At 38.6% G+C, this 15,065-nt stretch overlaps 1 protein-coding gene across 1 annotated transcript; it reads left to right on the plus strand.

Moving 5' to 3' along the window:
* Window positions 1–968: 968 nt before the first annotated feature.
* Window positions 969–12,635, plus strand: LOC133299998 (putative ABC transporter C family member 15). Its single transcript, XM_061499490.1, has 10 exons — window positions 969–1,794; window positions 1,911–3,340; window positions 3,451–3,537; window positions 8,979–9,572; window positions 9,671–9,835; window positions 10,031–10,325; window positions 11,091–11,611; window positions 11,688–11,751; window positions 11,910–12,149; window positions 12,388–12,635. The coding sequence occupies exons 1-10, from the start codon at window positions 969–971 to the stop codon at window positions 12,495–12,497; spliced, it is 4,332 nt and encodes a 1,443-aa protein (XP_061355474.1). The 3' UTR covers window positions 12,498–12,635.
* Window positions 12,636–15,065: the final 2,430 nt, after the last annotated feature.

Raw genomic sequence — 15,065 nt, forward strand, 5'->3', positions numbered from 1 at the left:
GAAGCAAATGTTCCAACTTTCAATAACGTAGATTGAGGTTTGAGAGGAGATGAATAAGTATGTAGATGCAAACGATGTGTCTGGAATAGAGCTCTCTCTGTTAGGTTTGGATAATGAAAGTGAAGGAGAAAAAAAAACTCACGAAAAAAATAGAACGAGAAAAATTAAAGGGATATGATAGCATAATAACCAACTAGGGTTACTACCAATATTACTACCAATCAATTTTATCGTTAAATATATTATGTTGATCAAACAATTATATTTATTTTCATCTTTGTATGATTATGATCCCTATATTTAATGTAAAAGCATTAAATATGAAAAATTATAACTATACATAAGTGAAAATAAATATAAAGTATTAAATATTAAGAATCATAACCATATAAAGATGAAAATAAATATATTCGTCGGATCAACATAGTCGATCTAACGGTGAAATTGATTATTAGTAAAATTGGTAGTAACCCTAATTGGTTATTACAATATCCTATCCCAAAATTAAATTGGAAAAATTTAAATTTTAAACTAAGGGTATTTTTATATTTTTACATCATATTTTAAAGGTAAACGCTTGCCCTTTGTAGTACAACTAGATCCCCTTGCATATAAAGTTAATAACTATTGTATATACCAATAAAATAAATAAATATTTAAAAAATTATTTTAATGGCAAGGTACTAATATACTTTCATGCTAATTTAGTATGAGAAGTTTACTATATGTGTAAGTATACATCACTCGCCTCTCCCTTGCAGTCACTTGCAAATTCTTCCACAGGTTAGGCATTTCTTTCAACTTTGAAGACTAATATGTCATATGCTTAACTTGTCCATTTATTATTATTATTTTCATTCAAGGAATTGATCAAGGCATTCACTACATTCTGCAGATTCTGTCATTTTTTCTTCAGTGTTATTACAGCATCACTCAGTGAGTGAGAAAAGTAGGATTAACTTGAAACCATGGCCATTTTGGATGCTCTGTTGGGAATGGTGAATGTGGCATTCTTCTATGGGATTTTGATATGGATTTTGGTTGATAGTTTGAGACAAAGCAAGCGTAACGATGTTGTATATTTGAAGCCAACGTTTTTCGCCACAATCACTGTTCTCTCTAATGCTGTTATTTCCGTTTTGAACATGGCTCTTGCTTTTTATGAATACACCACTCGGAGAGTCATAGGATGTAACTCTGTTTCCTCGGCTCTAACTTGGGTTTTGGCAACTATAGTTTCATTTTATTCAATGAAGAGAACACTCAGAGAGAATAAAAGGTTTCCCCTTGTTCTAATTCTATGGTGGGTCTTCTCCAGTATCATAGACATACTTAGTGTGTCTCTAGAAGTAGTAAAAAATCTCGAATCCTTGAACTTGTGGTTTTTTTTGTCAGAGGATAACATAGTTGATATGGTTTCCTTGCCTTTGTTGTTGTTAATTCTCTGTTTCAATGCATTGCCAAATGTATGTGCAAGGGAACAAAGTGATATGGAGCAAAGGTTGTTTCATAAAGAGTTGGAATCTTCATGGGAAGAAGATGAAGAGGTCTTCACAAACGCAAGCATGTGGAACAAACTCACATTCCGATGGCTGAACCCCATTTTTAGTAGGGCTCGAATTCAGAAACTTGAACTTGCTCATATTCCTTCTGTTCCTCATTCTGAAACGGCAGAACATGCTTCTTCCATGTTGGAAGAATCGCTTCGCAAACAGAAACTTGAAGGGGGTTCCTTGACAAAAGCTATTACCCATTCTATATGGAAATCCTTGGCCATAAATGCAGTTTTAGCAGGTTTGTTTTATTTAATCTCACAACTACTGGTCCTCTTTGGATTTTATGTACTTCTATGCAACATTTAGTCATTCATTTACAGATTACTAATTTTTTTATTTTGTTTATATTTGTAGGTGTTAACACAATTGCTTCATATATAGGTCCATTGTTGATCACAAACTTTGTGAATTTTTTATTGGGGAATAATGATAATTCAAGCATCCATTATGGACTGATTCTTGCATTTATTTTCTTCCTCTCAAAGACGGTGGAGTCACTGAGTCAAAGACAATGGTACTTTGGTGCTCAACGAATTGGAATTCAGGTGCGTGCAGCTCTTATGGCTCTAATATATAGCAAGTCCTTATTGATTAAGTGTGCTGGACCAACACACGGTAATACAATAAATTTGATCAATGTGGATGTTGAAAGAATTGGAGACTTCTGTTGGTACATTCATGGAATTTGGTTGCTTCCAGTTCAGGTCATTTTGGCCTTGGTAATCTTATACATAAATCTGGGGTTTACCCCTTCCATTGCTGCACTTGCTGTCACCATTTTGGTCATGGTGTGCAACACACCTTTGGCCAATATGCAAGAAAGTTTGCATTCCAAGATCATGGAAGCTAAAGATTCTAGAATCAAAGTGACTTCAGAGACCATGAAGAACATCAGAATTTTAAAATTGCATTCATGGGAATCAACATTCTTGCAGAAACTCCTCCAATTCAGGGACACAGAGAGGAGTTGGCTGCAGAGATACCTCTACACATGCTCAGCAGTAGCCACTCTATTTTGGGTATCTCCAACTTTAGTTTCTGTAGTAACTTTTGGTGCTTGTATATTGGTGAAAACTGAACTAACAGCAGCTACAGTCCTCTCAGCTTTAGCAACTTTTAGAATTTTACAAGAACCAATCTACAACTTACCTGAGCTTATTTCCATGATAGCTCAAACAAAAGTATCTGTTGATCGAGTCCAGGAGTTTATTGAGGAAGAGGATCAAAACCAATTCATGAATAAGCATGCTTTAAAAAACTCAGCAATTGCTATTGAAATCAAGCCAGGTGAATATTCATGGGAAACAAATAATCAAGCCCACAAGAAACCAACAATTCGAATTACAGAAAAGTTAATGATAAAAACAGGTCAGAAGGTAGCAGTTTGTGGGTCAGTGGGGTCTGGAAAATCAAGCTTGCTCTGCTGTATGCTTGGTGAGATTCCTTTAGTTTCTGGGGCAGTAATCAAAGTCAACGGGACAAGAAGTTATGTGCCCCAAAGTCCATGGATTCAGGCTGGAACTATAAGAGAAAATATATTGTTTGGCAAGCAAATGAATAATGACTTTTATGAAAAAGTTCTGGATGTCTGTGCTTTGCATCAGGATATCATCATGTGGGGGGAAGGAGATTTGACTCTGGTGGAGGAGAGGGGCATAAACTTAAGTGGAGGGCAGAAACAGCGGATTCAACTGGCAAGGGCTGTTTACAATGATTCCGATATTTATTTCCTTGACGATCCTTTCAGTGCTGTTGATGCTCATACTGGAACTCATTTGTTTAAGGTTAGTATTGCTAATGGTTATTGTTCTTATGCTTTTTTCACTCATGCACTTTCTGAATTCACTTTTATATCCTTCAATGAAATTCACCAAAAAGTGGAAATGTTGTGCAGAAATGTCTTATGAAACTTTTATACGATAAAACGGTTGTTTATGCTACACATCAACTGGAATTCTTGGAAGCCGCAGATGTCATATTAGTAAGCTACTACTGAACACTTGTCTTTCACTGATGAAATTACTACTAGTGTTACCTCTTAAAGAATTTTGTATTAATTTGAATAAATTAGATAAGGAGTATTTATACAAGACTGAATAACTAAGAATGACTCAGCGATGACTAATCAATCAATCCTAATCAATCCTAAATAATAGGAAATAAAAATGGAAAATATTTGAATCCTGATTTCCTACACTCCCCCTCAAGTTGGGAGGTAAGTATTGATCATTCCCAACTTGCCAATCAAGTCTTCGAATGTTGGACGGTGTAGGCCCTTGGTAAGGATATCTGCAGTCTGCTCTTTGGTAGGAACATACATCATACGCACACTTCCATCATCTAATTTTTCTTTGATGAAGTGGCGATCAACTTCCACGTGCTTTGTTCGATCATGATGCACATGATTTTGAGCAATGCTGATAGCTGCCTTGTTGTCACAATATAGTTTTATTGGTAGGGAATATGAAATCTTCAACTCTTGAAGAAGTCTTCTCAACCCGATTCCTTCACAAACTCCATGAGCTAAAGCTCGAAATTCTGCTTCAGCACTTCTTGCAACCACTGTTTGCTTTTTGCTTCTCCAAGTAACAAGATTTCCCCACACATAGGTGCAATAGCCTAAGGTAGATCTCCTGTCTACTGATGAGCCTGCCCAATCTGCATCAATGTAGATTTCAATCGTCCTTTTATACCCCTTTTTGAAGGATAATCCTCTTCCTGGAGTGTTCTTGAGGTATCTAAGCACCCTATAGACTGCACTAAGATGTTTCTCCTTGGGTGAATGCATAAATTGACTAATCATACTCACTGCAAAGGCAATGTTAGGTCGCGTGTGAGATAAGTAAATTAGTTTGCCAACCAATCTCTGATATTGTTCTTTATCCACTTCATTCCCATCTTCAATACCTAACTTGGTATTAGGTTCCACAGGTGTCTCAACAGGCTTACACCCTAACATTCCTGTTTCCAACAAAAGATCTAGAACATATTTCTTTTGTGTGAGAGTGATGCTTGATTTGCTCCTAGCAACTTCCATACCAAGGAAATATTTGAGAGTTCCAAGATCCTTCAGTTCAAACTGAGCTGCTAGATACTTCTTCAAGGAGTTCAATTCCTCACTATCGTCACCTGTAAGAATTATATCATCAACGTACACAATAAGAACAGCAATTTTACCATCCTTAGAGTGTTTGTGGAAGAGAGTATGATCAATCTGTGCTTGAATGAAGCCTCTTCTTTTGACAGCTTGTGCGAATTTGTCAAACCATTCTCTAGGAGACTGTTTCAACCCATATAGAGACATTTTTAGTTTACACACTGATCCATTTCCTTTTTCAAAACCAGGTGGAGGATCCATATAGACCTCTTCATGTAACTGTTGCAGAGGCCAATCTAGGTTGGCAGCAACTGATAAGAGAACTCGGATGGTATTGACTTTAGCAACTGGAGCAAAAGTCTCATGATAATCTATCTCACGAGTCTGCATGAATCCCTTTGCAACCAATCTTGTCTTGTATCTGTTGATGCTATTATCTGCATTGAATTTTATTGTAAATACCTATTTACATCCTACTGCCTGTTTTTCCTTTGGTAGAGTCACTATCTCCCAAGTTCCATTTCTTTCTAAAACATTCATTTCTTTAAGGACAGCATCCCTCCATTTTTTATCATTGAGAGCCTCATGTATATTTCTCGGTATCTTTGTTATCCAACATAGTATTGAAAGCACGGAACCCTGGGGACAACTTTTCATATGAAATATGATTAGAAATAGGATGAGTAGTACAAGATCGAGTACCTTTTCTGAGAGCAATAGGCAAGTGTAGATCATTTTTATCATGGAACTCAAGTATTGGAGTGCTGGAACTAGAACTTGGTTCAGAATCCTGGCAGTGTAGAGGCTCTGGATTATTCATGTAACATCCCGAGCGCTGACAAGGGTGAGGAGTGATCGCCGGTGCAAAGAGGCATGGACAAGGAGCGGCTCCTGACAGGCTTCCAGCAGGGGGTTACATGCATGAATGAATTGAATCGACACCCGAAAGAGAGGGATTCCAAAGGCTGTGCAGGTATAAGACTGCACAGTTTGGGATAACTTATAAGAATTAATTGGTACTACCTATGCTAACAAGATGCATCTGCTTTTCGGTAGCCCGGATCGGAAGAACTCCACAGTTAAGCGTGCTTGACTTGGAACAATTCTGGGATGGGTGACCTCCTGGGAAGTTTTCCCGGGAAGTGTGCGAGTGAGGAAAAAGCACACTGAAAAGTCTCATGTTAGTATGTGGGGATAGTCATTGATTCTTGAAGCGGCCGGACGTTTCAATTCACACTTTGAGGAGGCTTTCGCCTGCTATAAACTTGTCCCCACTTTGAGGAGGCTCCGGACGGTGAGGATGCTGTAGCTCCCCCTGTTTCCAATAGTAGAGGTAATATTGTGGCATCAGTAGGTTCCAATGACTAATCTTCATCTGCTCCTATAGACTCCCCCTGAAGAGAAGTCAAAGGAAAGAAAAATTGAGTCTTAGAAAAGCTGACATCCATAGAGACAAAAATCTTACGAAGAGAGGGTGAATAACACTTATAGCCACGTTGAGTAGAAGAATAACCAACAAAGACACACCGGAGAAACTTAGGATCAAGCTTAGACCATTGATGAGAGGGAATATGGACAAATACAACACAACCAAATAACTTGAGAGGTAAGGAGGAGTCGTCTCGGAAGGAAGGGAAGGTGCGGAAAAGACTAGAAAGAGGAGACTGAAATTTGAGAATGCGAGATGGCATTCGATTGATCAGATACGAGGCAGTGAGACTGGCTTCCCGCCAAAGGTATTTAGGAACACTCATAGTGAATTTAAGAGCCCGAGCAACTTTAAGGAGAAGTCAGTTTTTTCTTTCCGCAACTCCGTTTTGTTGGGGTGTGTCAGGACACGAGCTTTGGTGAAGGATGCCATGTTGGGAAAGATATTCTCCAAGAATAGAGTTAAAATACTCTTTGCCATTATCTGTAAGAATTTGTATAGCAACTTGGAATTGGGTTTGAACCATGGCATGAAACTTTTTAAAAATGGATGCAGCATCTGACTTGTCCTTTAGAAGGTATACCCAACAAACTCGGGAATGGTCATCAATAAAGGTAATAAACCATCGAGCACCTGAAATATTCTTTACGAGCTGGACCCCATATGTCACTATGAAATAAAGAAAATGGGGAAGAATCATGGTGAACTTTAGAAGGATAATGAACACGAGTATGCTTGGCAAGTTGACAAATATCACAAGAAAACAAACTAGGACTTATTAATAAATAAGTTTGGTAACAACTTCTGAAGATAGATAAAATTTGGATGGCCTAGCCTACGATGCCACAACATAACATCATTACATGAATCAAAAGGAAACATAGAGTATTTTTCCACAAAAACAGCTTTATGAGTCACATCCTCCTCAAAGTAGTAAAGTCCACCATCCTCTCTAGCACTGCCAATCATCCTCTCCGAGTCATGTTCCTGAAAAACACAACCATGAGAAAAGAGTTTAGCAAAACAATGCAACTCAGAAGTCATCTTGCTTATGAAAATGAGATTACAAGCCAGAGAAGGAACATAAATAACTGATGTTAAATTAATCAGCTCAGAGAGTTTAATGGTTCCATGTTCTGCAATCTGGAAAAAACTGCCATCGGCGATCTTGACCCGAGAGGGTTCAGAGTATGGAGTGTATGAACAGAACAAGCTCGGATTACCTGTCATATGGTCAGAGGCTCCAGAATCAAAGATCCAATGATTTTGACTATCAACATGGAAAGTTGTACTTTGCTGGGCCACATTACTAGTGGCCTCAGGAGGTTGAGTCAGAAGTCTCTGAAGTTGTTCAAACTGAGTTTTGCTAAGAAAGACACCATCAGAGTCAGAGGATGCACGAGGCTCATCAACCTTGTCATCAGTAAAGACCTGATATGCACGACCTTTATTCTGTCCTTTTGGCTTTCAATTTGCAGGTTTCCCGTGGATTTCCAATATTTCTCACAGGTATAACCAATTTTATTGCAGTGGGTGCACCATGGACGACCATCTCGTTTTGATTCTCCAGAGGAACTGTCAGTGGTACGTTTGGCAGCCAATGCAGACATATCATCAGACTTATCAATTGACTCATTTTCTCCCAGTATAACTCTCCGCCTAATTACTTCTCTACGAACTTCAGCAAAAGCATTAGCAAGTGAGGGTAACGGTCGTTGCCCCAATATTCGACCACGAACCTCATCAAGATCTCGGTTGAGGCCAGCAAGGAAATCATAAAGTCCTTCCTTCTCCAAGTGTTTTTTAAACTGGGTATTCGCTTCCAATCCTTTAAGATCGGATGCATAATAAAGATCCAGTTCCTGCCATAAATTTGTTAGTGCAGTAAAATATTCAGTAATAGTCATACCCCTTTGACGAAAGTCTCTCAACTTATTTCTCAGTTCAAAGACCTGAGAAGTATTCTCCACATCTGAATAATTTTGTTGAACAACATCCCAAATCTCCTTGGCAGTATCGAAGAACAAATAGGTTTGGCCAATATGTGGTTCCATGGAATTAGTCAGCCATGCCATTATCAAGGAATTATTAATCTCTCAATTTTCATAATCAGGAGAATCCTCAGCAGGTTTCTTAATTTTTCCCTCAAGATAACCCATCTTACCTTTTGCCCGGATAACCAACTTAACAGATTGAAACCATTGTAGAAATTTTTTACCGTTCAACCGGTGACTAGTAATCTGCATACTTAAGTTGTCTCCAGAGGACTGAGTATTGGGAACAGATAAGGAAGCAGAAGAACGCTCTGAGGAAGAAATGAAGGAAGAGAGAGGATTTGACCGTGGATGAAAAAATCAAGTTTTTGTTTTTTCAGATCTGATTTCTGGAACAGGAAGGGAGACGTCGGTGAGAGGTTCTGTGCAAGTCGCGGCGGAAAAAGACGCCGGGAAGGTGGCGCGTGGAGCTCACGCGCCGGAGGCTGGCCGCGCGTGTGATGGCGCGTGCAGTGGCTGACGGTGATGGGTCCAGTGGCGTTCAACTCGTCGGAGCCTTCTAAGTCGAATGGTCACTTTCTTGATTGGAGGTCTGTAGATAAGGTTTCTAGGTTTGGACAAAAGTGAGGAGGTGTTTTTGATGGTGTTTGGACGGTATTTCAGCCTTGAAGATGGCTGATTTAGGGTAGGAATGAACCCGCTCTTGATACCATAAAGAATTTTGTATTTCTTTGTATTAATTTGAATAAATTACATAAGGAGTATTTATACAAGACTGAATAGCTAAAAATGACTCAGCGATGACTAATCAATCAATCAATCCTAATTAATAGGAAATAAAAATGAAAAATATTTGAATCCTGATTTCCTACGTCTCTCACCATTAATATAATTTTTGGCAGGTAATGAAAGATGGAAAAATAGTAGAGTCAGGAAGGTATAAAGATCTCATAGGATGTCCCAATTGTGAATTTGTTCAGCAAATGGCTGCTCATGAAGAAACAGTGAACCAAATAAATCCATGCCAAGAAGATGATTCTGTTAGCTGCAGACCCTACCAAAAAAATCAAATTGAAGTTGCTGAAGAAAATATCCAAGAGACCAACAAGGATTGTAAGAGAACCAAAGAAGAGGAAGCAGAGACTGGTCGAGTGAAATGGAGTGTCTACTCAACCTTTGTCACTTCAGCTTATAGAGGAGCACTTGTTCCTGTCATTCTTCTTTGTCAAATTCTCTTTCAAGTTATGCAGATGGGAAGCAATTATTGGATTTCTTGGGCCACAGAAGAGAGGGGCAAGGTCAACAAAGGGAAGCTTATGGGAATATTTGTTCTTCTGTCTGGTGGCAGCTCCATCTTCATACTGGGAAGGACTGTTTTAATGGCAAAAGTTGCCGTTGAAACTGCTCAGCGTCTTTTTCATGGAATGATCACGTCCGTTTTCAGGGCACCTGTTTCATTTTTTGACACCACACCTTCAAGCCGAATTCTGAGTAGGGTTAGTTTCACTATTATTCTCTATTTGATACATCATTGCTTTCTTTTGATTAATCAGTTTTATTCAAATTTCAACCATTTTCTTTGTAATGATTACAGTCATCTACGGATCAAAGTACAGTAGACACAGACATACCATACAGATTAGCTGGACTAGTATTTGCACTTATCCAATTATTGAGTATCATCGTGCTAATGTCCCAGGTTGCCTGGCAAGTCATTCTCCTCTTTTTTGTGGTGCTTGCTATCTCTGTCTGGTATCAGGTAAGTACTATCAATCTTTGATAATGTAAGAAATTTTCTTATCAAGATCTTACAACGTATGAAAAGAAAAGAAAAGATTATATGTCAGTTCATGTCATGTTGAAGACTCATTTTGTCATAAATCATTGCATGTGCTCACTCTTGCATGACTCAATCAAGTATTCTAATGATGAAAGAAGTTGCATATTTTTGCAGGCTTATTACATCTCTACCGCCAGGGAATTAGCCAGGATGGTAGGGATTCGGAAGGCACCAATCTTGCATCACTTCTCAGAATCAATTGCTGGGGCTTCCACAATCCGTTGTTTCAATCAAGAGAAAATGTTCTTGACCAAAGTTATGGCTCTAATTGATGATTATTCTCGGGTAGCCTTTCACAATTATGCCACCATGGAATGGTTGTCTGTCCGAATCAATTTCCTCTTCAATCTGGTCTTTTATTTTGTTCTTGTCATCTTGGTGACTCTGCCAAGGTCTGCCATCGATCCAAGTAAGCTTCTTCTTCCCCCTTTCATCTTGTCACCAGTGATAGCGGTTACATACATGTATATGAGAACCAATTTTCTATTAGTAATTAAGAAACTCCAAGGAAGCATAGAGACAAGTTCATGATTAACCTTGGTTTGCAATTGTTTGTGACTTTACAACCGAAATGAAAAATAATCTTGAAGATAAATAGCTTTTTCGTACTTAATCCTTCTAAATGTGAATGTTATGCCATGATTCTCACATGTAATAGAGGTACGCGGTGATTGTACATTGTTGAGATATATAAAATCATTAATGTAGCCTCACCCAACAGCTTAAGCTTTTGAGTTGAATTGGTTCTTTATATAGTATCAGAGACCGGGTTCGATCCTCACCACCCCCACTGTGCCCAGTGGGTCCTCATGTGAGGGGACGTGTTGAGATATATAAAACTATTAATATAGCTTCACCCAACAACTTAAGCTGAACGTGTATCGTGTCAATATGCTAATTAGAAAAATAGTATCTTCGTATTCATCACAATCATTATATAAATATTGAATGTGGTGTGTAGTTGGAACACACAAATTTAGCATGTTTCTCTTTTCTTTCTCTCTTTAACAAATAACAATCTCTATAATTCTTACTCAATTTAAAATACTTGTTAAAGCGCAAAAGAAATATTTAAGATTGGATCCACTAACTAGTATATCAGATTCCAAAGTGGCATCAAATAGAAATTTTGGTTTTACATCTCCAATAATTAATTGCTTGATCTCATTTTCAGGCTTGGCTGGTCTGGTAGCTACTTATGGTTTAAACTTGAATGTCCTTCAGGCTTGGGTGATATGGAATCTTTGCAATGTTGAGAACAAAATGATATCAGTTGAGAGAATATTACAATTCTCTAGGATACCAAGTGAAGCGCCATTAATTATTCAAGATTGTAGGCCTGAACCAGAGTGGCCTAGGGAGGGAAAAATTGAACTTCATAACCTTCATATACGGTATGATCCTGCTGCTCCAATGATTCTCAAGGGTGTCACTTGCATCTTCCCAGGACAAAAGAAAATTGGAATAGTAGGAAGGACAGGGAGTGGAAAATCTACTCTGTTGCAAGCCCTCTTTCGAGTGGTGGAGCCTTTGGAAGGATGCATACTTGTTGATGGTGTAAATATTTCCAAGATTGGTCTACAAGATTTAAGATCTAAGCTTGGTATAATTCCTCAAGATCCAACCTTGTTTCTAGGTACTGTAAGGACGAACTTGGATCCTCTTGAACAACATGGAGATCAAGAACTTTGGGAGGTTAGTATTAGAAGTTAGAATACTTTCTTCAAAATGCCAATATTTTGAACACTACTGAAAAAACTACTATTTTCAGGTTCTCAGCAAGTGCCATCTGGCTGAAATAGTAAGGCAGGATCCACGGCTTCTTGATGCACCAGGTACAAATATATTGTTAAAAAAAATTACATCATTCAGGAGTATAATTGTAATAACCCCATCCCTTCCAAAATTCTAGTGACATAAAAAATAATAATAATAATAAAAAAAAAACTGTTAATTGATATGAAATATTCATTAAATTTGTACATTGGTGCAGTGGCGGAGAATGGAGAAAATTGGAGTGTTGGACAAAGACAGCTTGTTTGCCTTGCTAGACTGCTACTGAAGAAAAGAAGAATTTTGGTCCTAGATGAGGCAACGGCATCCATTGACACTGCAACTGATAATTTAATTCAGAAGACTATAAGGGAAGAAACAAGTGGATGCACAGTCATTACAGTAGCACATAGAATTCCTACTGTAATTGATAATGATTTGGTTTTGGTCCTTGATAAAGGTACTAGAAGACTCAGTATGTATTTCAATATATGTGATCATAACATCAGTGATAATGAAACCTAGGAAAACATATTACCTCATAATCCAAAAAAAATTAACTGGGTAGGTAGGGGCTGAAAATAGGTCTGGTGCGAAATCGAATCTAACTTAAGTTTCATCGAGTATGGTAGCATATTAATGCACCCCTTTGTGTGTAAACTTGGAGCTGATAAGCACTAGTTTTCTTTTGTATACAGGGACAGTCATGGAGTATGATCAACCAGCTCAATTGCTACAGAACAATTCTTCTTCGTTCTCAAAGTTGGTGTCAGAATTTTTGAGGAGATCATCACAAAACAACTGCTAAAAAAGATAAAGACTGAGGACAGACAGAAGTCATTTATTTTAAGGAGGATATAGTATAGCAGTAGTGGACCGCCATACACTTATTGTACATAGAGAAAAAGTTAGGCATGAAAATAACCAATTTAACCCAAAAGTTAGGTGAGTGTACTTTTATTATATTATATTATTCCTTAAACAGACCTCTCACACCAAGAGTTCAGTAGGATTGAAGAATGAAGATGGCAAAAGTAGAACTATAGATCCTTAGATTGTAAATTTCTGATATCATTTAAAGAATCAATTTATTCCAAAAGCTTAAAGATGTTAGGTGATTACACTTTTATTATATTATATTATTCTTTAACAAGGCCAATGTGGACCATGATAATTCTGGCAATAGACAGCAGCTGAAGAAATCCTGACTGATTACATCAACAACCTAAAGAGGAAGGTCAATATAGATTGGGGGCTCCTGTTCTTATGAGCATCAGCAGCACTGAAAGGATCCCCCAAGGAAATAAATATCTGCATCATTGTAAACAGCCCTTGCCAGTTGAATCCGCTGTTTCTGCCCTCCACTTAAGTATATGCCCCTCTCCTCAACTAGGAGTATGGTGCAAGGCACAGCCATCCAAAACATTTTTATAAAAGTCATTATTCATTTCCTTTCCAAAAATATATTTTCTCCTGTAGTTCCAGATTGCATCCAGGGACTTTGGGGTACATAACTACTAGTCCCGTTGACTTTGATTACTGCCCCTGATCATATTTATCTTATTACTGAAGTATGGTAGCATATTAATGCACCCCTTTGTGTAAACTTGGAGCTGATAAGCACTACGCTTAATTATCAAGATACAAGAGGTATTGATTGTAATCCTTGTGTTAACTACACGAAGGAGATTTCATTTATATATCAAACCAAATGAGAGATACAGAGACATATACACAATGTGGGACCTCTATGACACTATTTACAACAACACTCCCCCTCAAGTTGGAGTATATAGATCGTATGCACCAAGCTTGTTACATATCTGATCTATCCTAGGTCCTCTCAAAGACTTAGTGAATACATCGGCTAATTGATCATTTGAGTTGACAAAACGAGTGACTATATCTCCTGAGAGAACCTTTTCTCTAATGAAATGACAGTCTATCTCAATGTGCTTAGTCCTTTCATGAAACACTGGATTTGAAGCAATATGCAAAGCAGCTTGATTATCACAAATGAGAGATGTTGGGCCAGTGTCTCCAAACTTGAGTTCCTTCAGTAGTTGTTTTAACCAGATGAGTTCACAGGTGGCTGTGGCCATGGAGCGATATTCTGCTTCAACACTTGATCTAGCAACTACACTTTGTTTCTTACTTCTCCAGGAAATCAAGTTATCTCCAACGAATACACAATACCCAGAGGTGGATCTTCTATCAATGAGAGAACCTGCCCAATCAGCATCTGAGTATCCCACAACTCTGGTATGACCTATATTTTCATAGAGGAGACCTTTGCCTGGAGAAGTCTTGATGTACTTGAAAATACGGATTACTGCATTCCAGTTATCTTCACAAGGAGAATTCAAGAACTGACTTACTACACTGAATGCAAAGGAAATGTCTGGTTGAGTAACTGTGAGATAGTTCAGTTTCCCAACCAATCTTCTATACCTTTCTGGATCTGAAAATAGCTCCCCCTGATTTGGCAAAAGCTTGACATTTGGATCCATAGGAGTATCGACGGGCTTAGCATTCAACAGAGTTGTCTCCTCAAGAATATCCATAGCATATTTTCTCTGTGATAGTACAATGCCATCTTTGGATTGGGCCACTTCTATCCCTAAGAAATATCGGAGTCTTCCAAGGTTCTTTGTTTGAAAATGATGGCAGAGATGTTGTTTTATCTGAGTTATGCCATGATGATCATTACCTGTAATGACAATATCATCAACATATACCACCAAATAAGTAGAACCTGAATCAGAGTGTTTATAAAAGACTGGGTGATGAGCCTCACTCCGAGTCATGCCAAACTGCTGTACAACAGTGCTAAACCTTCCAAACCAAGCCCGGAGAGACTGCTTGAGACCATACAAGGATTTGCGGAGACGACAGGCGTGTCATTCTTTTGAGAACCCTTGGATGCATCGTGGAGTGACGAATCAGCCATAGGTTACCTGAAACAAAGATGAACAGTAACAGAAAGCAAAGAAACACGCGTGAATAGTAACCAACAAGGGAAAAAATGTTGTGGGAAGCCGTAACGAGGTCAAAACCACAAAGTGAGGACAGATCCAGGTGCGCAAGGAGACGACGAGGTGAACCGTGGTGGTTCGACGTGAAGCCGGAGTTGCACGAGCCTCCACGTGCCGCTGCAAGAAAACGGACTGCAGTGGCTGTCTCACGCGCGTGAAGGAGAATCTGGAGGTGGGTCCTGGACAGAGAGGACCGCCTCGTCGTGGCGATCAGAACCGTGGATGGTTCGCCGGAAAAGTTGTCGGAGACGGCAGTCAACGGCGGTCAATGGTGGCTCCTGACAGCGACAGTCATCAGATAGGTTCTTAGACGATAGATGGAAGCCGGAAACTTACAGATA

This window comes from Gastrolobium bilobum, unplaced genomic scaffold (assembly GCF_033153095.1).
Source record: "Gastrolobium bilobum isolate Gb01-03AN ecotype WA unplaced genomic scaffold, APGP_CSIRO_Gbil_v1 utg31836, whole genome shotgun sequence".
In the NCBI taxonomy this organism is placed as follows: Eukaryota; Viridiplantae; Streptophyta; class Magnoliopsida; order Fabales; family Fabaceae; genus Gastrolobium; species Gastrolobium bilobum.